Genomic DNA, 26,303 nt, shown 5'->3' with positions numbered 1-26,303 from the left:
TAATGAGTTGGGTGAATGGACTGTTGCTGTGTGCCTGGCTGCCACTGCACTGTTTGGGAAAGAACCTGCCTAATCTACAGCAGTCCCTACGGGGGCTACATAATCCAATAGGAATAAGTGTAATAATATTTACTTTGTTGTTTGAGATACAAAACAGCGGGCTATCCTTAGCAGTTATTGTTACTCTCACTATTGGGACCTTCTGAGCATGAACTGGATTATGTCATATTCCCAAATTGTAAAAATCTGAGGGCAGGTTGTGTTCATAAGATATGGTGATGAAGCTACAATAATGGTCCCATCTCTTTGCCCCTATAATCAGGGTTTATCCAAAAGGAATACTGAAATGACATGTGTCACTTCCATCCAAAGTACCATGTGCCTGACTGTCCTTGGCCTCACTATCACTGGCCAGGAACAGGCATAGGGATCAGATAGTCAACGTGGGGTGAAACCTCCTAATCTACATGCTGGATCTGGGCTTGTCAAGCCATTGGTTCAGCATGACAGCCTCAAGACTACCATTCTCAGGACAGGTTTCTATTATTAGTCACAGACATTATTTCTATTTCCCATGTGCACTAGAATTATGAGTCCTTCAGGAAAGTGTGGAAATGTCAACCCGTAATAGTTTTGTTGAAGATTTGCCAGAAAGATGGTAGGATAATTGATTCAGCCAAATTGCAAGCAGGTACTTCCATAAAGGTTCTGTATGCTGAAAGTTTTCCTTCTATTATGTTCACATTCTGGGGTGAAACAGTTCAACTGTGTTCTTGGGTGAAAGCTAATTGCTACAATGTAAGTCCGTTGTTTAGTGTCCTTGGTTTACCTGCTGAACTGGTGGTTCTTGAGAAGGAACTCTAGACAGGTTTCCCCACTCTTTTCAGAAAAGTTACCACCTCCTGCATATCATACCATGCAAATAGGGGCTCATTAGTGGCGTAAGCTGGTCACCTAGAGGTAAGACTGCCAAAATGTAGCAGTTAAGCTGTCGGTCTGATCCATCCCTTGGGGGGAGCCCAGTTGGGGTCCCTAGTGGGGTCTGGAACCTATGGACTTTTATGGACTTGGGATATCTTAACCTGGACTCTGTTACAGATTATTACGACCTCTTTTGGATTTACTGCCAAACACTGTATGAACTCTTGCCTTGAGAAGGACTCTCTGTGGACTTAGCCACCTGTCTAAGGTATGACAACCTCATGGCAGGGGTGTATTTACTACAAGGCAAATAACGTATTTGCCTAGGGCGGCATTTTTCGGGGGGGGGCAGCACCACTCCCCGGAAGAAGGGACAGAAGATGGGACCCATGCGGCATGGGGACCAGGTGGGAACTGAGAGAGGCTATGGGCTGCTTGATGGTGTATGAAGAGCCTCAGAGACTCATTCCAGGGGATGTCTGGAGCTGTGAAGTTGAGTGTCTTTTTCTCTTGCTGGGGGATGGGGTGGACGGTGTAAGGAGGGTGGTGGTAGTAGAAGGCTTTCCCGGGTGGGGGCACAGGGGGGGAGGTGGTGTTGGTTGGTGTCAGGCTCTCTCCACGGGAGGGGGGGCAGGCAGCAGATTTTGGTGTTGCCAAGGGCAGCACATACACCACTGCCTCACGGGGCACTATTCAGGGGCACTAGAGATTTTTGTACAGAGGCATTTGTGGAAGATGTCTTTGAGAACTGCTTGTTACCTTTATCTACCTCTATCTTGTTCATTGTTCATCTAAATTCCCTGATCTGAAATCTCTAAAGGGACACATGTAAGGCATATCAAAGAACAGGGTGTACATTGTGGAACTGGAATGTTTAGAGGGGATACAGAACCAAAGTCTAAGGGGCAAAATGCTGTTCTAAAAAGGCTTTATTGCCATTGCTAAAGACTACCATCTTTGTGTCACTTGCCAAAGCACCCAAGCAGCCAGGAGATGGGTGACATGGCAGAGGTGACAGACACTCTGGTAGTGAAGGGGTGTTATACATGGGCTCTTCACTAGTGACCAGTTTTCCACATAGTGGGACTGACTTTGTGGCACAGAGTACCTAGTGACCAAGCCTGGTAGTCATGTATGGTGTAGTGAGTCCTCGGGGGAGAACAAGCATGGAGTTATGGAGAAGTGAATTTCCAGTGTCAAATAGCATCATATTCAGAGAAAGGAAGAAGCACCTTTCACCGACACCGTGCATGAATGTGGATGAGTGTGTCTTCAGCCAGTGCCTCTAGCAGACGGCCTGGCTGGAGCAGCACTGGCTCAGACCACACTCATCCACATTCATGCACTGTGTGGGTGAGCTGTGCTTCTTCCTTTCTCTGATGGTGCTTCTCTACCACTGAATGGTGCACAGGCACCTACTCCCTTCACTGCAACCAGCGGGGAGATCCTTATCTCAGCTTTGAATGGCACTGCAAGTTATACCTGGATCACTCCAATAGAAACATATGAAGCCTTGTCACTGGGAGTGAGGTGACGGGACTGCTGAGCTGGAGGAAACAGGTACACACTCTGTGGTACAGGCTCAGAAATGCTGCACACCTGAGGACAGGTGAACTCTAACCAGGGGCGGACTGACCATTTAGGCACTCGGGCACTGCCTGAGGGCCCGGGGTCAGTAGGGGGCCCCATGAGATGCCCCTGGTACCTTTCATAGGCTTTTTTGGATGTGGTTTGAGTGTGGGCGAGGACACAGAGGCCCATGATTTCCTATTGCCCGGGGGCCCCATGAATTGTCAGTCCACCCCTGACTCTAACAGAACTGTGTCTGAAGGGCATTAGTGTCAACAGTGTGAGAACTACGGCCACAAATTACAAAAACAGTTACCTGTGCAAGTTTCTGCCTTAATGTCGATTTTACATGACTGTAACTTCTGTTTCTGGTTTTGGCATTAGCGATTGCAGTTACACAGTGCCCCCACTAGGGCCCTTTAAGCCCCACCCACAAGATGATGGCTGTATAGGATCTCTGACCCTCATGTATAGGAATGAAGATGTGTCTAATTTGAAGAGAATCGCACGGTCATCCTTGGATCACAGTTGTCGGGGTTATTGGCTCATGTGATTCTCTGTAGAACAGGCAGATCTTCATGCGAATGTTCTAGTGAGTCACACATTTAGGGATCTCTGATTCCATCACACTATTGCTACCCCAAGTCTAGTCCAGTAATAAGTCATGCGGCAAGGCAAGGTTCAGTAATACTGTACAACAAATAACATTTATTTTCTACTTGGTCTGACTAGAGTGAGCCAGCCGGATTGAGTTCCTGCACTTTGCTGCACCATATTGAATAAGATATCTTTCAATCTTCTCTCTGAAAACTTGAATCAGCTCTGATCTTCTCCACCCCTGGATCTGTATATCCTGAGCTTCTTCTGACAGATCCAGGACATGGGGGTGGCACAAGGCTGGCTCTCCAGCTCCGGCGAGGCCTTTGCGCACCAATCATGTGGTTTGAATTTGAACTTTTCCCTGTGAAAATAGAAAGATGCCATAAGCTCTCTGGACTGGAGAAAGAAAATAGCATTTATCAGTAGTGAAGGATTGGAAGAGTTCTCGATGTTTGAGTCTTCTTCTGATGGATCAGACTCCAATCTAATCACTGTGTAGGCAGGTGCATTTTATCCTCCCCACTGTGGGTGGTTCTGTTTAGCTGGCCACTGCTCAGAAGGGAATGGAGGTTGAGAGGAGCTTTGTTCCTCAGAAGCCTCCCTAGGTGTCATCAGGGGAGCAGCGATAAGACTGGGCACTGCTGCCATTTCTGACCTTCATGGCCATCTTCAGCAAGGGCAATGCTAATACTGTAAATAGCACTGTCCCATTGCAGTTGGCATACATTTGCGAAGTGGACTGTGTAGGGACAGAATCTCTGCTGGTTAGGGACAGTGCACTCAGTGCTAGGGAGAGGTTTCAGTCAAGGAAGGACAGTACAGGGACAGTAAGCCTTGCTTGGCCATCTGAGAACCCTAGAGAGTTGGAGGACCTGCCTACCTGGTTACTAAAGGCGCCTACACTACTGTACTGCCTGCCAGCCGCCCCCTTCATCAGATGCTGTTCCGGTAATGTAGCCTGTTAAAAGTTCTCTCAAGTATAAAGTCACTGACAGTCTTTTCAGTCCACCTTCTACCCGACTCTCCCGTCAGCCTGACTCCCATATTTATGGGCCAGTCCACCACTCTAACCTGGGATTAGGCAGACTCCTATGAACATGGAAATTGTGTCTCCACCCCTTCCTGCTTACTGACTTCTGACAGGTTCTATGGTCCTCCAAAGTCAGGAGGAGTTGATAGAGCCACAACTTGTTGAGTCATCCAGCTGAGTTGCAATAACTCAACCTCAATCACATGACTCACACAGTTACCATGAGTCATCCACTGTTCTAGTAGCACACTAGAGGGTGCTGCACAAGGATGTGGACTGAGTCTCTTTATTCCTTTGGGGCAGAAGGTAAGCCTATATCTGAGGCGGGAACACAGAACTAGGCTTGGTCCACTGGATTGGTCAAACAGTTGGTGGTCTAGTTAAGGTGGGTCAGCCTACTTGTCGGTGGGGACATGCAGGGCTGTGGATAAGGGGGTACCACCAGTCCTCCTGTATGGGCCCAGGCAGATGGGTGAATCGGATGTGAGCATGAAGGGTGATCAGCATGGAGGGCGAGAGGACAGTTATTTGAACCGATCCCCTGTATGGCTCGTTCTGTAACAGCTGAAAATTGGCTTCTTCTCCTGTTTGGTTTCAACTGCTGCAGAGTAAACCATACAGGGGATCAGTTCTTTAATTCCCCCACCTCCACTGCACCCATCACCCTCCCTGTCCACCATACATCTCTCCTGTTGCCCAGATGCCCCTGTGTGTCCCCTCAAACACACAGTGCTGCTGGCTTCCCTCCTTTTGCTGCCAAGCACTAGGACAATAGGATCCTTCCGGATGGAGAGTGGGGGAAGGTTCCAGTAAATACGTCACATTTACCAGCCCTTTATTTTCCTGAATGAACACAATGAGTGATCGGTACAGATCATTCACTGTGTTCATTCATAACTAAAGTATCGTAAACTGTGTTTTTTGATGGGGGCCTTGTCAGATTGACTGTATAGGGCCCATTGGTTTCTAACAGCAGCCCTGGGGACATGGGTCCTGTTCCTGTGATATTCGGGCCTGGGCAACAGTCGTGACACCTAACAGACGAAGCCTGGAACCTCAGGTCATAGACAAGTAGTGTGTTTTCTTTTATGGCCTTGAGGCTGAAATGTGTGGAGTTAGAGCGGCAGAACATGGGATTCAGGAGCAGGAACTGGTTAAACAGCCCAGCACTAGAGGGTACAACATACAGAAGGAACATTTTGCTCAGACAGTGGAATGAACTATGTTACAGTTACATAAGAAATGCTGAATAATATGCTTAGCACAGGAAATGTCACAGGCAGGGCTTGCAGCGTGTCTGTACATGTGCAAGAGGGTCCAGCGCATGCTCAGACACGCCGTGGAATATTCAGGCCCAGTAGACATGGCAAAAACCCCTACAGCGTGTCAGCGCATGCCCCGGATCTCAATTCAAGATGGTGTACCGGAGAGGAGAAGTGTAAGGAAAAAGTTCTCAACAATCAAGACAACGCTGGACTCCATGGGCTAGTTAATATGTTATTATATTTCTCACTTTTATACAGGGATGAGTTTGGGGAATTACACATTTTATTTTTGATAGTAAGGCTGGAGTTCCTCTTTTCTTTTATTTCATCTCAGCAAGGGTGCTGACTGTTGCCTAACATAATAAAAACACTATACATACAGTTGTGTTCAAAATACTAGCAGTCAGACTTCACTAACCGGATCAATCACTGTTTTTGGTGGAAATGATATTTCTACATGGCAAATAATTTCCTAGCAGGTGTAGTAGAGTCATAGAAATCCAACAGACCCAACAGTCATGACATGCATGCTGCTGATTCTGTGTCATTGAATCACTCATTGAAAGGGGCGTGTTCACAATAATAGCAGTGTGGAGTTCTATTAGTGAGGTCATTCATTCTTTGATAAACAGGTGGCAATTATTGCCCTTATTTAAGGAAGGAAGGCAGCAAATGTTGGACATGCTGGTTACAGTGCATTTCTCTCTGAAATTCTGAGGAAAATGGGTCGTTCCAGACATTGTTCAGAAGAACAGCGTACCGCGATTAAAAAGTTGATTGGAGGGGAAAACATATAAAGAAGTGCAGAAAATGATCGGCTGCTCAGCTAAAATGATGGCAAATGCTTTAAAATGGCAACCAAAACCTGAAAGACGTGGAAGAAATCGAAAAACTACCATTGGAATGGATAGAAGAATAGCCAAAATGGTGTGGACTCAGCCAACAATCAGCTCCAGGAAGATGAAAGAAGGTGTGACGTTCCCTGTGAGGACTCAGCCAACAATCAGCTCCAGGAAGATGAAAGAAGGTGTGACGTTCCCTGTGAGGACTCAGCCAACAATCAGCTCCAGGAAGATGAAAGAAGGTGTGACGTTCCCTGTGAGGACTGTTACAATTAGAAGACGCCGATGTGAAGCCAAGCAATCTGCAAGAAGCCCCCGCAAAGTCCCACTGTTGGGAAAAAGACGTATGCTGAAGAGGTTACCATCTGCCAAAGAGCACATTGACCGGCCTAAAGAGAAATGGTGCAACATTTTGTGGACTGATGAAAGTAAGATTGTTCTTTTTGGGTCTAGTGGGCGGAGACAGTTTGTCAGACGACCCCCAAACACTGAATTCAAGCCACAGTATACTGTGAAGACCGTGAAGCATGGTGGTGCAAGCATCATGATATGGGGATGTTTCTCATACTACGGTGTTGGGCCTATTTATCGCATACCAGGGATCATGGATCAGTTTGAATACATCAGAATACTTGAAGAGGTCATGCTGCCTTATGCTGAAGAGGAAATGCCCTTGAAATGGGTGTTCCAATAAGACAACGACCCCAAACACACCAGTAAACGTGCAACATCTTGGTTCCAGACCAACAAGATGGACGTTATGGAGTGGCCAGCCCAATCCCCGGATCTTCATCCAATAGAAAACTTGTGGGGTGACATCAAAAATGCCGTTTCTGAGGCCAAACCAAGAAATAGAGAAGAACTGTGGAATGTGGTCCAATCATCCTGGGCTGGAATACCTGATCACAGGGGCCAGAAGTTGGGGGACTCCATGCAACACAGATGTACAGCAGTTCTCAGAAACAGTGCGACTACAACCAAATATTCATGAAGTCATTCAAAGGAAAGCAAAATCTTCAAACATTTCTCAGTTTATATAGTGAATGTTGGAGTTTGGAAAGAAGAATACGAACACTGAGATTTTTTTGAACCGTCTAATATTCACTTTTCTTCCATTTTTTTAGAGGAACAACACAAATTTGATGTATTTTTCTTCATGTTGTGATTTGGAATAGAATGTGTCGTGTTCCCAATGCATTTGTGTGGATGGAAATAAAAGCTATTAGAAGGATTTTCAGCTTTAGTCACTTTTTATCAACACACTGCTATTATTTTGAACATAATTGTATATCAATCTATATATATCTGCTTTAGCTGTAATTATGTACAAAATGACACAATCAGCAAACTGTGAAAATGCAAATTGACTTCTTCCCTGTACAGCTTCCCTTCCAGCACTCTACTGTGCATATAGTTACTACTCACTGGAGGCTTTCATCCGACCACTTCCACGTGTTGCTAACTCTTCTCAAACCGATCCAGAAACTTCTCCCGTCTGCCTCAACCATCGCCTGGAATCCAAATGAGATATATTATACAACACAAGTAGTTATTTTTTTCAGATACATGAGGATCCTACTAAAATAATCAGCTACTTGGGTCCACACAACCACATGAATGTCAGAATACGAGGTCCATGAAGAAATACAAGATGACAGAAGGTTCTACAGCCCCCTAAGGGGAGCTACTAGCTCTGAGGAAGAAGGGACCCCCTTCGAAACGCGTCAGCTGTACTGAACATCCATTCCCCTGATGGGACTCATGTTATCTTCAAGTCCCGGAGAGGACTTACATGCCTGATTTTATTCGCTGTTTGTGAGTATGTTTTTTACAAGTAATAAACTTTGGTTATTGAGGTAATGCGCAAGGCTGGTGCGCTTCTTGTTTTTATTTCATTTTGCAGTGCTGATTGGGCTTCCCCAGCCTTGGTTTGGAGCTGCACAGCCCTTTATGCAGTGGTGATCGTTTTCCCTAGGCCTGGTTCCATCTTGTGCCACCTGTCTGAGTCCTGGAGCGCAGGAGAATTCTTTTTCGATACAATAGGATCATTCAGGATGGAGAGTGGGGGAAAGGTCTGGTAAATATGTCACATTTACCAGTCCCGTTCTTTCCTGAATGAACACAGTGAGTGATTGGTACCAATGAATTACTGTGTTCATTCATAATTGAATCATAGTAAACTGTGTTATTTTGTAGGAATGCAATGGCTTGTCAGGTTGGCTGTGTGGGGTCCCATGGTTTGGAGGGCCCTGTCCAGTTGGCTGTATGGGGCCCCATGGTTTCTAACAGCAGCCCTGGGCACAGGACTTGGCAGACTCTGGCTGAAGGCCACATATTCTTCACTGATAGATGACTTTTAAGCCAACCCAATGTAGCCAGGTGCTTGGCTATGGAGAGCAATTTAGGACACTGTGTTGCAGTTCTTCTCTGTGTTCTCAGACTGTCAATTTGGTAGACTTTCTTCCTATGACCAGCAAGGGGAGACTACAAGCATTAGGAACTCAAGATATTCTGGTGTAGGCAGCATTGGACTGTGGGGGGTGAAGCTTGGAATGGTGTTATGAAAGTCAATGGGCCAGTGAACTGCAATTCCCAGGGAAAGAATGTTAGGAGGAGGAGAGAGGAGCTGTATTTTCCCAGGCTGTAGACCGAAGGACTTCTTCTTGCTGTGAGGGACCAAGGAGTGCACATCACTATTCCTCTGTGGACGCTTACCTTCTACAACCTGGCAGCCTGAGGCAGAGAGCCATGATATCCTGTAAACTGAGTACTGGAATCACCTGGATGCAGGGCCAGAAGGAAACCAACAGTTGAATGCCTGGGGTGATGTGTACTGTATCACTGGGACCGATGAGAGTCCCATTGCTGCAGCCGATTTATTTCTGCTAGCAATATAGAGAGTATATAGAGACTGACCATTTACCTAGCAGCTGCAATCACTGCATGCATACCTGAAAAAGATGATACTTACATGCACTACCTTGCAGACTGGGCCCCAACACTAGCCGGCTGAAGTTTGTAAGAGCTAAGAACTGCTTACTGACCTGCTACTTTGCCAGAACTTTGCCCTGGTTGCCCATAGTCAGAGTCACCTCTTTAGAAAGCTTCATATACCATCATACTGTAGCTATTCATGAAGAGTGCACTCTGAAGTACGTATAGACCACTGGTTGCGGAGGAATGGCTGTGGGATTAATCATTATTGGTGTTCTCTCCTGAGCTGCTACGGCCTAGAAATTGCATGGATTGGCATATTGTGAGTAAATGTATTCTTGTACCTGCTTGTCTATGTACTGTATGTGTTGCCATTTACCGTAAACGGTGACAACACATCTACTCTATGTTATGTTATCCAGCTTGGTGGTGCTTATTTCCTGGTGCTGGAACATAGTGTGTTCAGGACATTGATATTTGTAGTCCCATAAGTGTTTGCAACAACCATTTGTGTAGCTAGGTGTGTCAGAGGGACCAAGGTTGTTCACAGATTTGGGGCAAAAAGACCAGAGGACCCGATATACTAAGAGTATTACCAGCTCCTGACTGCAAGGTACTACTTGGTTCAGCAACCGATTCCATGGGAAGAGGTCACCACGCTTCAGCCAAGGACCAAGCTACACCCAGCTTCTCAGGTTCCCCAATTAGGACTAGATTCCTCCGTAGTGCTTGAGTTCCCTTGATGAGCATGCAAGCTCTCCCACGTAAGACGTTTTCTGGCACATGGTCTCCTTGTTTAGGCAGCAGGGCTAAGAGGATCAGTCAGCCATCAACATCCTACCCCAAGGCAGGAGGCCAGGGGGAAGATCAACTGACTACGGTCACTCCTGAGTATTTACACCCGCTCCCAGCCTGCACCAATGGCAATAAACCTCCTAGTTTGGTTGGATATCAACGATGCAGATGTAGATAACAGGCACATTTCCCATCGATGGTGCTGAGATGATGACCATACTTCATTCCATTGGTTCAAAGTATTGTCCCTCTTTTCAAAGTATGAGAGAAAAGTATACTTATCAGTCCATGGTATATTGAGGCATCATAGATCCAGGTACGACCAGTGACCCCGCCTGACTGGTTTCGCCAGACCGGGGGGACTGCCTCAGAGGGAAATGTGCCTGCTATCTACATCTGCGTGGTTGATATCCATTCAAGTGGAGCGGACACAGCTCCAAGCGGCTTTATATATGAGGGAGGTATCTGTCTATATGTTAGCAGATCCACATCAATAGGCAGCCTTTATATTCCACTTTCCTCCTCTGGATCTCATTCAGATGCCTCTTTCCTGAACACTCTACAACCAGACATATCCATCCAGGATGACTTAAAAGCAATCGATCCGGTGAAATTACCGGTTGGTTGTCCTTATGTCTACCAGTCAGTTTTTGATCCTTACCACAGCTTGGATTTCTGGGGTCTACTTAGCATGTTTTTATACAAGATGAACAACGGACTGGGGGAGGGGGGGGGGATATATCAATACAACCGCTGGATTTTTTTGTGGCCACCTGTTTCTCATATATATCTCTTTACTCTCTATGTCTGTCCCTCTTCTCTGAGAGCTCTCAGTTCAACCATTAGAATATGGACATTTATGATATATAATATATATAAATGGTATTTGATCCACTAGATCCGTGGTCACTGCCTCGGACCCATCACATTCTTTTATATTGGGTTTACAGTATGTAACTATGCTCAGGATTTGATTGCTTTTGGCTGTTCTGGAATCTGCTGCTTGCAAGCTCAACTGCTTCCCCCTGTACTCTGGAAAGATCTGGAACACGGTGCGTTGGAAGAGACAAACCCCGGGGTGAATATTCGTGCAGTCTCAGCCAATCCATGTTCGGGAGGGTGACCAGCAGGGGATGAGATGTGCATAAATAACCATCCTCCTAGGCTACCTAGGTGAAGACTGAATGAGGTTCATCAAGGTCCCAACTCAGGGAGAGCTGGGGGGCGGTAGGGGGTGGCTATGACTGAAGCTAAGAGAGAAAGTCTGCTGAGGATCTTGCCTGGAGGCTCATAGTACAGGATCTGGCTGGTACTGGACGGAGGCATCTATGTATGCAGGGACACTGAGCAGAAGCCTGACAGAAAGAGAGGTCCTAGAGAGACCGATGCTGCTTGACTTCTCTTTGAGAGACTGTTCCAGATTTGCTGGCTCATGGGTTTTCCTCTTGCATTAGAGGCCTATCTTGAAGAGGTTAACTGCTACTAGAGAGTGTCAAGTTTGCACTAGATCTGGAGTCTCCAAAGGCTCATCCTACACCCTATCCAAGTTCTTCAACAACAAAACCTAAAAAGACACCTTCCTCCTAGTTTATGTTCGAAGAGACCAAAAAAACGCTGTGTGCCAGGCTGCTGTGCACCCAATATGGAATAGAACCTGGGACAAACAGCAGGACCGGCTTGGGGTCTGTGCTTCCGTGTATACACAGAATATAACCAGATACTAACATTTATAGGTAAAGTTGTTCCAGGGAATATCCGATTGCCTCTCGGGGGATCAGGAAGGAATTTTTTCCCTACCAGAGCAAATTTAGTCGTGCATTGCTGGGTTTTTTGCCTTCCTCTGGATCAACTGTGGGTATAGGATTATAACTTTTTTTTTTTTTTAATGGTTGGCATGAGGCCAGGGCAGCCTTTAAGTGTGATTGAGCCTGCACAGCAGCAGGAGAGTTTTGGTGGAAGATGTGAGGAAGGCTGAGATGCAGGAACCTGGGAGGGGGCCAAGTGGGATAGGGTGGAAGATGTGAGGAAGGCTGAGATGCAGGAACCTGGGAGGGGGCCAAGTGGGATTGGGTGGCAGAGGGGAGGAAGGCTGAGATGCTGGAACCTGGGAGGGGTCCAAGTGGTATTGGGTGTCAGATGTGAGGAAGGCTGAGATGTTGGAACCTGGGAGGGGTCCAAGTGGGATGGGGGCCTACTTACAGGCCGGGACCTAGAAAGGAGGATCACTCAGCCTCATCAGTCCCCAGAGGGAGGACCACCTCTGGAGCCAGGGAAAGAGCCAGCACAGTGGAAGGCCTAAAGGCAGCCACCAACCCAACTAGCTAACAGGAAAAGACTGAGTGAGTAATCTTACACCCCCTGGGACAAACAAGGGGAAAGAGTATTCTAGTGGGAAACCGATCTAGCTCCATACCCAGGACTGTTAACCCTTTCAAGTAACAGCCACTGGATCCCCTTTCCAAGGGGTTTCCTCCAGATAGCTGGATGAGAAAAGGAGTCATCTAGGATCTGGGGTGGTACACCAGGAGAGGCTGGAGAGCCCTCCAAGAAGAGAAGTTCTATCCTTGGACTTGTACATAGTTGTCAGGAAGTTGTCCTCAGTTTACTGTTCCTTGGAATCCCATACACCCCTCACCCCATCCAAGTTCAATTCCCCTAATAAAACTTAAAAAAAACAAGCTGAAGGACTATTTACTGTCTCCAGAATGCAAGTCTATGAAAAATGTGTGTCGCCTGGCTGTGCAAGACTATAGGGGGACCCAGAACTTCAGCAACCCCTAAGGGGGTAGTGCTACAGATATTTGTGATATTGCTCTATAACGGGTCATTTGTGTTTTGTACCTTCAGGGTCGAGTCACTCTCCTGTATTTTGGCCAGTGTGGCGTTCTTCTTGGCACAGTCCTCGTCCGCCTTGATTCGTACTTTACTCTCACTGGAGAAATAGTAACACGTCTCGTCTATCTGCCTCCAACCATCCGGACAGATGGCACCTGCAGAAGGTAGGGCCATGTATTAGGATCAGATTCTAATAGTAACAATATGAATTACTTGTTTGTTTCTTTTGTAAAGTAAAACTTACCGGAGGGCAACTCTGAGCCACTCGCGTAATCACCTGCAAGGAGAGGATAATAAGGGGGTACTCCGCATTACATTCACTTGTATTACGAATACTAGGCTCCATGACTGTACATTGCCACATGCTAACCACTCCATGGTCTTAATATGTTATTATCTCTTCTGTCTCAAGCACAAAGTGAATCCAGCAAGGTGGGGACTCGGGAAATGCCAAAATGGATGTTTAAAGTAATCAGGTGGCCTATGTGGAACCAGGACACAAAACAGACCTTTCAGGGGGGCTCATCGGCTCATGTTTGGGGATCCTGGTCATTATGTGAAATCATACAGGAGCAAGTTCACTAGATGAGGTCCCCTATCCTGAAATGGTGATGCCACTGTCTGGTGTCCACAGGTCAGCGTTGTTTGATTACTTTAGACACTACCTGGACACCCAGTCTTTCTTCCTGGTCAACCAACCTCTCCCCCTGGTAACGTAACCTCTGTTGACCCCTCAGCATCTCCTCCTGGTCACCAAGCCTGTTCAGCTGGCCACCTAGCCTCTCCTCCTGGTCTGCTTTCTTCTTCTTATGCTTACCCAACCTCTCCACCCCCTCCTCTCTAATCCTTAGGCCTCTCCTTCTTATCATGCAGGATCTTCTCCTGCTTACCCGACCTCTCCTGCTCAGTCAACCTCTCTTCTTTATCGCTCTCCTCTCTTTCTAATCCTTAGGCCTCTCCTTCTTATCATGCAGGATCTTCTCTTACTTACCCAACCTCTCCTACTCAGTCAACTTCTCTTCCTTATCACTCTCCTCTCTAATCCTTAGGCTTCTCCTCCTAATCATGCAGGATCATCTCCTGCTTACCCAACCTCTCCTGCTCAATCAACTTCTCTTCTTTATCACTCTCCTCTCTTTCTAATCCTTAGGCCTATCCTCCTCACCATGCAGGACTTCTCCTGCTTACCCAACCTCTCCTGCTCAGTCAACTTCTCTTATCACTCTCCTCTCTAATCCTTAGGTCTCTCCTCCTCATCATGCAGGACTTCTCCTGCTTACCCAACCTCTCCTGCTCAGTCAACTTCTCTTATCACTCTCCTCTCTAATCCTTAGGTCTCTCCTCCTCATCATGCAGGACTTCTCCTGCTTACCCAACCTCTCCTGCTCAGTCAACTTCTCTTATCACTCTCCTCTCTAATCCTTAGGTCTCTCCTCCTCATCATGCAGGACTTCTCCTGTTTACCCAACCTCTCCTCCCACTCAGTCAACTTGTCTTCTTTATCACTGTCCTCTCTTTATAATACCTAGGCCTCTCCTCCTAATCATGCAGGATCTTCTTCTGCTCAGCTTCTCCACCTGGCCTCAGCCTCTCCGCAAAGTCACCCAGCCTTTCCTTCTACTTACTCAACCTCCCTTTCCAGTCTCTCAGCCTCGCCTCCTGGTCATCCAGTCTCTTTTTCTCATCAATAATCCTCTCTGTCTGATCCCTCAGCCTCGCCTACTTACCTAGCCTCTCCTTTTGGTTACCCAGGTTCTCCTCCTGGTTTTCCAGCCTCTTCTTCTTGTCAACTGACCTCTCTTCCTTTGCAATCAGTCTCCCCTCCTGTTCACTAAGCCTCTCCTCTTACTCACTCATCCTCTCCTCTTAATCATCCAGCCTCTCCTCCTGGTCACTCAGCTCCTTCTCATGGTCAAACAGCCTCTCCTCCTGTTTACCCAGCTTCTCCCCCTGGTCACCCAGTCTTAAATCTTGATCGCCCAATCTCTCCTTCTGATCAGTCTGTTCTCATACTCTGATCCTAATCGGCCAGCCTCTCCTCTGGGTAACCCATATTCTCCTTCTGTTCACTCAGCCTCCCCCTCTAGTCATCCTACCTTTCCATCTGGTCACCGAGCATCTCCTTCTGGTTACTCAACCTCTCCTCCAGGTCTCTCAGCCTCCTGTCTTGCTGGGTAACCTCTACTCACCCAGCTTCCTAACCTGCTCACCCAGTCCTTGCCCCTGGTCTGTTTTATCCAACCACACCTCCTAGCCACACAGCCTATCTTCTAGGTCACCCTTCCTCTCCTCCTCCAGCCTCTCATTTAGGTCTCTCAGCTTTTTTGCTGGTCACTCATCCTTTCCTCTTACTCACCCAGCCTCTCCACCTGGTTACACTGACCTTCCTCCTGCTCACTCAGCTTCTCTTCCAGTTTGCTTAGGTTGTCCTCCAGCTCATTCAGCCTCTCTTCCATGTTGTTCAGCATCTTCAGTTGCTCTCGTGCATTTCTCCGGCTCTCCTGCAGTTGGCTCTGGATCTCTTGTAGTATCCCTCTTGCACCAAGAACTTCAGTCTCCTCCTTGGACGGACTGTTCATTTTAATCTTCAATTTTCTGATTTCAGAAAGGAGATTTTTTTTAGGAGAGAGGGCCAAGTAAGCAATTCTTTTCTGTGAGTTGACTGGTTTCAGATTGAATTTACGCCTATAGAGGGATTTTAAAGTACACTGACGGTCACAATTTTGAATTAATTCCTTGAGAAGTGTGTAGGATGTCTACTCACTCTGAGCTTCAGTCTATGATTTAGACATTCTTGTAGAACTCTATTAGTCATGTGTGAACCAGGCAAAGTTTGGTTCACTGAATGTTCAAGAAACCTAGCTGGAAGTTCTTCAAGACCAAACATAGGGCCAAACCCCAAAGCTAATTTGCATAAATCTGCAGCTGGGCAATCAGAGGAAAAAGAGACATTTTATTGCAGCTTGTGGGTAGGTGCAGCATGATGCGGTGGGCAGAGGGCACAGAGTCCAAGTGCAATATCAGGAGTAAATGGTAACAAAAGTTCAGCAGCACAACAGGCCTGGCTGGGAGGCAACCCAACTGGGACCACTTACAAAGTGCCATAGTGAAGGAACAGAGAACTGTAGACCTGGAGATGCAGACTGCATCTGCCATGATAAGTGGAATATGGCCTGGTGGGTCCATATCCAAAGGGGAGGTATGGCGTATCATGGCAGCCAACCATCAGTTCCCCCCATTCTCCAGCACTGAATTGTGGATAGGTATTCCATGCCATCACATACATTGCAGGAACAGAGAGGGCTACTAGTCCTACAATGTAGGTGATGACATTGGCCAATGGGTAGCAACGCGATCAATGAGAAGAGCAGCTTTGAGGGACTGGTCATCACAGAACTGGTGGGGAGGAAGACCACAGGATCATGTGGGCTGCTATGGGCATAGCTACTAGATGCTAGTTACAAGATTGTTGATTCAGAAAATCGGATCATCTGACTGACGGTGCAGTTTACTAACATATGGAGGTGTCTTCTGTTTGTGATAACCACATTGATTTATTAGGAGGTCCAGGAAAAGGACTTCATTTACCTTGTAAGTTTATTTGTCTTTTCTTGCAGCACGTCTCCTGTATTCCACGGGTTGTCTTCAAGTTTAGTCATGGTGGTCCCCATCTCCACCTTCTGCATTGTCCTCTCTAGGTTCTGGCTAATGGTCTTCTTTTCCTCCCGACTCCTCATCTGATCACTCTTAGTTATTTCCAGCTCCTCGTTTGTCTGCCAGAGGGCTTCCTCAGGCCGGAAGGTGAGGCTGGAGTTCAGATGTTCCTGTTCCTGCCGTAGCATCTCTAATGTGATGGAGGTTTCATCATACTGCTGTGTCACTAGAGATACTGGAGGGATAAGGAACACAAGGAACAACAATCATATTATGGGGGGCATTAGAGTGTAAGCTCCTCTGGTGCAGAGACTGATGTGGCTGGCTCAGTGTTCTCTGTACAGCACTGCGGTATATGTCAGAGCTATATAAATGTATAATAAACATAGGGCAACATTCAAGTGTAAGCAGGCATACCTCACAATAGCTTAGTATACAGACTGGTTATACATGTGAGGATGGATCCAGGGAAGTGTTAGGTTTCTGTCATTTCAGACACGGTATTACGTGAGGGGGAGAACTAATGTCCTGGCTCTATTCTTTCTATAGTGTGTTAGAAAGGTATAACTCCTATCTGGTTGGTTGATTTGGGCAAGACCATGTAATCAACTGTCCTGGTAAAAGTAAAATAACAACATGGCAGCCTGCAGGAAGTCTTCCATCCTGGTGATAGATACTCACACTTTGTGGACAGGATGATGACAGTGACCAGGGATATCAGAGAGATGAAATAGAGGGTGACAGGGATGTAACGAGAGTAACGAGTCCAAAAACCTAAACCCAGGAGAGATTGTGGAGAATCTATCATCTATTACATGTTGTAGGATGAAGACAATTATGGTCCACCTATATCTATACCTACCTGTACAGCTGTATTTACAAAAACTTAGATGCCCACACGTACATCTACATTTACACCTACAACTACATCTACGCCCACATCCATTCCTACATCTACATCTACAGTCCATACCTACATCTACAGTCTATACCTACAACTACATCTACACCTATGTCTACACATACGCCTACATCCATACCTACATCTACATCTACAGTCCATACCTACATCTACACCTATGCCTACACCTATGCCCACATCCATACCTACATCTACATTCCATACCTACATCTACATCTACAGTCCATACCTACATCTACACCTATGCCTACACCTATGCCCACATCCATAACTACATCTACATTCCATACCTACATCTACACCTACATCTACATCTACACCTATGTCTACAAATACGCCTACATCCATACCTACATCTACACCTACACCCACATTGATACCTACATCTACAGTACAACTACATCTACTACTACATCTATGCCCACATGCATACCTACATCTACATCTACAGTCCATACCTACATCTACAGTCCATACCTACATCTACAACTACATCTACATCTACACCTACAGTTGCAAGAAAAAGTATGTGAACCCCTTGGGATTACATGGAGTTTTGCATGAATTGGGCAAAAAATGTGCTCTGAACATCATCTAAGTCACAAAAATAGAAGAACACAGTCTGCTGAACATAATACTACACAAACATTAGATGTTGCCATGGTTTAATTGCACATAACATGTAAACATTCACAGTGCAGGGAGGAAAAAGTATGTGAACCTTTGGACTTAATAACTGATTGACCCTCCTTTGGCAGCAATAACCTCAACCAAACGTTTCCTGTAGTTGCAGATCAGACCTGCACAACGATCTGGAGTAATTTTGGACCACTCCTCTTCACAAAACTGTTTCAGTGTAGCAATATTCTTGGGATGTCTGGTGTGATTCGCTCTCTTAAGGTCATGCCACAGCATTTCAATCGGGTTGAGGTCAGGACTCTGACTGGGCCACTCCAGAAGGCATATTCTGTGCTGTTGCAGCCATTGTTTTGTTGAATTACTTGTGTGCTTTGGGTCATTGTCCTGTTGCATCACCCATCCTCTGCGGAGCTTCAGTTGGCGGACAGATGGTCGTACGTTTTCCTGCAAAATGTCTTGATAAACTCTGGAATTCATTTTCCCATCAATGACAACAATCCATCCAGGCCCTGAGGCAGCAAAGCAGCCCCAAACCATGATGCTCCCTCCACCATGTTTTACAGTGGGGATGAGGTTTTGATGTTGGTGTGCTGGGCCTTTTTTTTCTCCACACATAGTGTTGTGTGTTCTTCCCAAACAACTCAATCTTGGTTTCATCTGTCCACAGTATATTCTGCCAGTAGTGCTGTGGAACATCCAGGTGCTCTTTTGCAAACTTCAAACGTGCTGCAATCTTCTTTTTGGACAGCAATGGCTTCCTCTGTGGTGTCCTCCCGTGTACTCCATTCTTGTTTAATGTTTTCCTTATTGTAGATGTGTCAACAAAAATGTTAGCATGTGCCAGAGATTTCTGTAGGTCTTTAGCTGACACTCTGGGATTCTTCTTTACCTCATGCAGCATTCTGCGCTGTGTTCTTGCAGTCATTATTACAGGACGACCACGCCTAGGGAGAGTAGCAACAGTGCTAAACTTTCTCCATTTGTAGACAGTCTGTCTTACCATGGACACATGAACATCAAGGCTTTTGGAGATACTTTTGTAACCCTTTCCAGCTTCATGCAAGTCAACAATTCTTGATCGTAGGTCTTCTGAGAGCTCTTTTCTGCGAGACATGGTTCACATCAGACAGTGCTTCTTGAAACCAGTAAACCCAAAACAGGTGTGTGTTTTTTTAAGGGCAGGACAGCTGTCAGCAACACATCCAATATCATCACACTGATTGGAGTCAAGGTTGGCTCACTCCTGGCTCCAATTAGCTCTGGGAGAAGTCATTAAGCTAGGGCCTCACATACTTTTTCCTCCCTGCACTGTGAATGTTTACATGTTATGAGCAATTAAACCATGGCAGCATCTAATGTTTGTGTAGTATTATGTTCAGCAGACTGTGTTCTTCTATTGTTGTGACTTAGATGACGTTCAGAGCACATTTTATGCCCAATTCATGCAAAATTCCACGTAATCCCAAGGGGTTCACATACTTTTTCTTGCAACTGTATGTCTACACCTATGCCCACATCCATACCTACATCTACATTCCATACCTACATCTACAACTACACCTCCATCTACACCTATGTCTACAAATATGCCTACATCCATACCTACATCTACACCTATGCCTACACCACCACCCACATTGATACCTACATCTACAGTACATCTACATCTACAGTCCATACCTACACCTACATCTACAGTCCATACCTACAACTACATCAACATCTACACCTATGCCTACAACTATGCCCACATCCATGTTTACAGTACATCTACATCTACATCCATACCGACACCTTTATCCACACCTACATCTACATCCACACCTTCATCCACACCCACACCTTCATCCATACCCACACCTACATCCACACCTTCATCCACACCTACATCTACATCCACACTTACATCTACATCCACACCTTCATCCACACCTACATCTACATCCACACCTACATCTACACCTACACCTTCATTCATACCCACACCTACATCCACACCTTCATCCATACCCACATCAACATCCACACCTTCATCCATACCCACATCTACACCCACACCTTCATTCATACCTACATCTACATCCACATCTACATCAACACTTACACCTTCATCCGTACCCACACCTACATCCACACCTTCAACCATACCCACACCTACATCCACACCTTCAACCATACCCACACCTACATCCACACCTTCAACCATACCCACATCTACATCCACACCTTCATCCACACCTACATCTACACCTACACTTTCATCCACACCTACACCTTCATCCACACCTACATCTACATCCACACCTTCATCCACACCTTCATCCACACCTACATCTATATCCACACCTTCATCCACACCCACACCTTCATCCACACCTACATCTATATCCACACCTTCAACCACACCCACACCTTCATCCACACCTACATCTACATCCACACCTTCATCCACACCTACATCTACACCTACACTTTCATCCACACCTACACCTTCATCCACACCCACACCTTCATCCACACCCACACCTACATCCACACCTAAACCTTCTTTCACACCCACACCTACATCCACACCTACATCCACACCCACACCTTCATCCATACCGACACCTACATCCACACCTTCATCCACACCTACATCTACATCCACACTTACATCTACATCTACACCTACACCTTCATCCATACCCACACCTACATCCAAACCTTCATCCATACCCACGCCTACATCCACACCTTTATCCATTCCTACATCAACATCCACACCTTTATCCACACCTACACCTTCATCCATACCCACACCTTCATCCATACCCACACCTACATCCACACCTACACCTACATCCACACCCACACCTTCATCCACACCCACACCTACATCCACACCTACATCCACACACCTACATCCACGCCCACACCTTCATCCACACCCACACCTACATCCACACTTACACCTACATCCACACCTTCATCCACACCCACACATTCATCCACACCTTCATCCTCACCTTCATCCACACCCACACCTACATCCACATCTACACCCACACCTTCATCCATACCCACACCTACATCCACACCTTCATCCATTCCCACACCTACATCTACACCTACATCTACATCCACACCTACACCTATTATACATCCTTGTTATTCAAAGCAGGACCGGTGCCCTATTGTTTCCCCCTTGTGTTCCCCCTTGTGTGCCCCCTTGTGTTCCCTCTTGTGTGCCCCTTGTTTGCCCCCTTGTGTACCCCCTTGTTTGCCCCTTGTGTTCCCCCTTGTGTACCCCCTTGTGTTCCCTCTTGTGTGCCCCCTTGTTTTCCCCTTGTGTGCCCCCTTGTGTGCCCCCTTGTGTGCCCCCTTGTGTTCCCCCTTGTGTACTCCCTGTTTTCCCCCTTGTGTTCCCCCTTGTGTGCCCCCTTGTGTGCCCCCTTGTGTTCCCCCTTGTGTGCCCCCTTGTGTACCCCCTTGTGTACTCCCTGTTTTCCCCCTTGTGTGCCCCCTTGTGTACTCCCTGTTTTCCCCCTTGTGTTCCCCCTTGTGTGCCCCCTTGTGTGCCCCCTTGTGTTCCCCCTTGTGTGCCCCCTTGTGTACCCCCTTGTGTTCCCCCTTGTGTGCCCCCTTGTGTATTGCTGTAGTCAGCGTCCCTCAGAACATGGTAATAATACTGCAGGTTACTTCTCCTCCATGTTGTCTCTGTGGTTCTCTCCTCCTCTCCCATCTGGGTGTCTCTCTCAGGGGTGACATCACACACAGACTCCGCAGCGACATCTGTGAATACGAGGAACCCCATTTTAGTCCCGACTCTCCATCTGTTTCCTCCACGTCACTTTCCGATCTCATTGTCTATGAATCATTTTCTCTGTTTTGGAGGGGGGGGGGATTACTAAAGACAAACAGCCGGTGCACTCTGCAAGTACAGTGGCTCCAGAGCTTCTTCAACGGGGTGAAGCTTCACTAACAATACCCAATCACGTGCAGGGAAAATAGAAGAGGCAGCATTTTTGTTGCACATGATTGGACGTTGCATGACGTTGCTTCTGCTCATTTACTAACCAGCGGAGCAGCTGCACTTTGCGAAGTACACAACCTATTTGCCTTTAGTGACCACCACATACAAGGTGCACCACATACTAGGTGCAGGATATACAAGGCGGTATAAAAAAGTCTTGAGACTAGTTCTGTAACACTCCAACAGATGGCAGCACAAAACTGCATGCACAGTCCCAGAGAGCAGCGACCTTCATAAGTCAGTTTGCCAAAAGACTTCCTCCTGTGTACATTGGGAGCTGTGCAACTGGTGCTATTCTGACAACGCATATTACCATGTCTGCTATTTCATCATGGACAGCAAGTCAGAATGAAGAGCAAGCATGAAATTCGGCATGTTCTGATGTTCCTGTACCTCGCTGCCCGGCTGTGTACTGACCCCGGCTTGTATCCTGACTCTGCCTCTGCCTGATGTTCCTGTACCTCCATGCCCGGCTGTGTACTGATCCCGGCTTGTATCCTGACTCTGCCTCTGCCTGATGTTCCTGTACCTCCCTGCCCCGCTGTGTACTGATCCCGGCTGGTATTCTGACTCTGCCTCTGCCTGATGTTCCTGTACCTCCCTGCCCGGCTGTGTACTGATCCCGGCTGGTATCCTGACTCTGCCTCTGCCTAATGTTCCTGTACCTCCCTGCCTGGCTGTGTACTGATCCCGGCTTGTATCCTGACTCTTCCTGATGTTCCTGTACCTCCCTGCCCGGCTGTGTACTGATCTCGGCTGGTATCCTGACTCTGTCTCTGCCTGATGTTCCTTTACCTCCCTGCCCGGCTGTGTACTGATCCTGGCTTGTATCCTGACTCTGCCTCTGCCTGATGTTCCTGTACCTCCCTGTCCGGCTGTGTACTGATCCCGGCTTGTATCCTGACTCTGCCTCTGCCTGATGTTCCTGTACCTCCCTGCCAGGCTGTGTACTGATCCCGGCTTGTATCCTGACTCTGCCTCTGCCTGATGTTCCTGTACCTCACTGCCCGGCTGTGTACTGATCCCGGCTTGTATCCTGACTCTGCCTCTGCCTCTGCCTGATGTTCCTGTACCTCCCTGCCCGGCTGTGTACTGATCCCGGCTTGTATCCTGACTCTGCCTCTACCTGATGTTCCTGTACCTCCCTGCCCGGCTGTGTACTGATCCCGGCTCGTATCCTGACTCTGCCTCTGCCTGATGTTCCTGTACCTCCCTGCCCGGCTGTGTACTGATCCCGGCTCGTATCCTGACTCTGCCTCTGCCTGATGTTCCTGTACCTCCCAGCCCGGCTGTGTACTGATCCCGGCTTGTATCCTGACTCTGCCTCTGCTTGCTGTTCCTGTACCTCCCTGCCCGGCTGTGTACTGATCCCGGCTTGTATCCTGACTCTGCCTCTGCCTGATGGTCCTGTACCTCCCTGCCCGGCTGTGTACTGATCCCGGCTTGTATCCTGACTTCGTCTCTGCCTGATGGTCCTGTACCTCCCTGCCCGGCTGTGTACTGATCCCGGCTCGTATCCTGACTCTGCCTCTGCCTGATGGTCCTGTACCTCACTGCCCGGCTGTGTACTGATCCCGGCTTGTATCCTGACTCTGCCTCTGCTTGATGTTCCTGTACCTCACTGCCCGGCTGTGTACTGATCCCGGCTTGTATCCTGACTCTGCTTCTGCTTGATGTTCCTGTACCTCGCTGCCCGGCTGTGTACTGATCTCGGCTCGTATCCTGACTCTGCCTCTGCTTGATGTTTCTGTACCTCACTGCCCGGCTGTGTACTGATCCCGGCTTGTATCCTGACTCTGCCTCTGCTTGATGGTCCTGTACCGCACTGCCCGGCTGTGTACTGATCCCGATTCGTATCCTGACTCTGCCTCTGCTTGATATCCCTGTACCTCACTGCCCGGCTGTGTACTGATCCCGGCTCGTATCCTGACTCTGTCTCTGCTTGATGTTCCTGTACCTCCCTGCCCGGCTGTGTACTGATCCCGGCTCATATCCTGACTCTGCCTCTGCCTGATGTTCCTGTACCTCCCTGCCCGGCTGTGTACTGATCCCGGCTCGTATCCTGACTCTGCCTCTGCCTGATGTTCCTGTACCTCCCTGCCTGGCTATGTACTGATCCCGGCTTGTATCCTGACTCTGCCTCTGCTTGATGGTCCTGTACCTCACTGCCCGGCTGTGTACTGATCCCGGCTTGTATCCTGACTGCGTCTCTGCCTGTTGTTCCTGTACCTCGCTGCCCGGCTGTGTACTTATCCTGGCTTGTATCCTGACTCTGCCTCTGCCTGATGTTCCTGTAACTCCCTGCCTGGCTGTGTACTGATCCCGGCTCGTATCCTGACTCTGCCTCTGCCTGATGTTCCTGTACCTCCCTGCCCAGCTGTGTACTGATCCCGGCTCGTATCCTGACTCCATTTCTGCCTGATGTTCCTGTACCTCCCTGCCCGGCTGTGTACTGATCCCGGCTTGTATCCTGACTCTGCCTCTGCCTGATGTTCCTGTACCTCCCTGCCCGGCTGTGTACTGATCCCGGCTTGTATCCTGACTCTGCCTCTGCCTGATGTTCCTGTACCTCCCTGACCCGCTGTGTACTGATCCCGGTTTGTATCCTGACTCTGCCTCTGCCTGATGTTCCTGTACCTCCCTGCCCGGCTGTGTACTGATCCCGGCTGGTATCCTTACTTTGCCTCTGCCTGATGTTCCTGTACCTCCCTGCCCGGCTGTGTACTGATCCCGGCTGGTATCCTGACTCTGCCTCTGCCTAATGTTCCTGTACCTCCCTGCCTGGCTGTGTACTGATCCCGGCTTGTATCCTGACTCTTCCTGATGTTCCTGTACCTCCCTGCCCGGCTGTGTACTGATCTCGGCTGGTATCCTGACTCTGTCTCTGCCTGATGTTCCTGTACCTCCCTGCCCGGCTGTGTACTGATCCTGGCTTGTATCCTGACTCCGCCTCTGCCTGATGTTCCTGTACCTCCCTGTCCGGCTGTGTACTGATCCCGGCTTGTATCCTGACTCTGCCTCTGCCTGATGTTCCTGTACCTCCCTGCTCGGCTGTGTACTGATCCCGGCTTGTATCCTGACTCTGCCTCTGCCTGATGTTCCTGTACCTCCCTGCCAGGCTGTGTACTGATCCCGGCTTGTATCCTGACTCTGCCTGATGTTCCTGTACCTCCCTGCCCGGCTGTGTACTGATCCCGGCTCGTATCCTGACTCTGCCTCTGCCTGATGTTCCTGTACCTCCCTGCCCGGCTGTGTACTGATCCCGGCTCGTATCCTGACTCTGCCTCTGCCTGATGTTCCTGTACCTCCCTGCCTGGCTGTGTACTGATCCCGGCTTTTATCCTGACTCTGCCTCTGCTTGATGTTCCTGTACCTCACTGCCCGGCTGTGTACTGATCCCGGCTTGTATCCTGACTGCGTCTCTGCCTGTTGTTCCTGTACCTCGCTGCCCGGCTGTGTACTGATCCTGGCTTGTATCCTGACTCTGCCTCTGCCTGATGTTCCTGTACCTCCCTGCCCGGCTGTGTACTGACCCTGGCTCGTATCCTGACTCTGCCTCTGCCTGATGTTCCTGTACCTCCCTGCCCGGCTGTGTACTGACCCTGGCTCGTATCCTGACTCCGTCTCTGCCTGATGTTCCTGTACCTCCCTGCCCGGCTGTGTACTGATCCCGGCTTGTATCCTGACTGCGTCTCTGCCTGTTGTTCCTGTACCTCCCTGCCCGGCTGTGTACTGATCCCGGCTTGTATCCTGACTCCATTTCTGCCTGATGTTCCTGTACCTCCCTGCCCGGCTGTGTACTGATCCCGGCTCGTATCCTGACTGCGTCTCTGCCTGATGTTCCTGTACCTCCCTGCCCGGCTGTGTACTGATCCCGGCTCGTATCCTGACTGCGTCTCTGCCTGATGTTCCTGTACCTCCCTGCCCGGCTGTGTACTGATCCTGGATGGTATCCTGACTCTGCCTCTGCCTGATGTTCCTGTACCTCCCTGCCCGGCTGTGTACTGATCCTGGCTTGTATCCTGACTGCGTCTCTGCCTGTTGTTCCTGTACCTCGCTGCCTGGCTGTGTACTGATCCCGGCTCGTATCCTGACTCTGTCTCTGCCTGATGTTCCTTTACCTCCCTGCCCGGCTGTGTACTGATCCCGGCTTGTATCCTGACTCCATTTCTGCCTGATGTTCCTGTACCTCCCTGCCCGACTGTGTACTGATCCCGGCTTGTATCCTGACTCCATTTCTGCCTGTTGTTCCTGTACCTCGCTGCCTGGCTGTGTACTGATC

At 48.2% G+C, this 26,303-nt stretch overlaps 1 protein-coding gene across 1 annotated transcript in view; it reads right to left on the bottom strand.

The window, feature by feature from the left end:
- Positions 1-3,170: 3,170 nt before the first annotated feature.
- The window catches only part of LOC149449574 (uncharacterized), a 35,480-nt gene continuing 12,347 nt past the window's right edge, over positions 3,171-26,303 (bottom strand). Inside the window, exons 3-10 of the mRNA XM_089693071.1 lie at positions 21,688-21,780; positions 17,127-17,219; positions 16,380-16,680; positions 15,175-15,386; positions 13,036-13,068; positions 12,798-12,946; positions 7,653-7,738; positions 3,171-3,451 (exon numbers count right to left, since the gene is read on the bottom strand). Coding sequence (XP_089549197.1) covers positions 3,307-3,451; positions 7,653-7,738; positions 12,798-12,946; positions 13,036-13,068; positions 15,175-15,386; positions 16,380-16,680; positions 17,127-17,219; positions 21,688-21,780 — 1,112 coding nt within the window. The 3' untranslated portion in view covers positions 3,171-3,306. The remainder of the gene's footprint in view (positions 3,452-7,652; positions 7,739-12,797; positions 12,947-13,035; positions 13,069-15,174; positions 15,387-16,379; positions 16,681-17,126; positions 17,220-21,687; positions 21,781-26,303) is intronic.

This window comes from Staurois parvus, unplaced genomic scaffold (assembly GCF_062004578.1).
Source record: "Staurois parvus isolate SC_StPar_1 unplaced genomic scaffold, SC_StPar_1.0 ptg000612l, whole genome shotgun sequence".
Taxonomy (NCBI): domain Eukaryota; kingdom Metazoa; phylum Chordata; class Amphibia; order Anura; family Ranidae; genus Staurois; species Staurois parvus.
The sequence above is the reverse complement of the archived record's forward strand: the minus strand, read 5'-3'. Positions and strand labels throughout refer to the sequence as shown.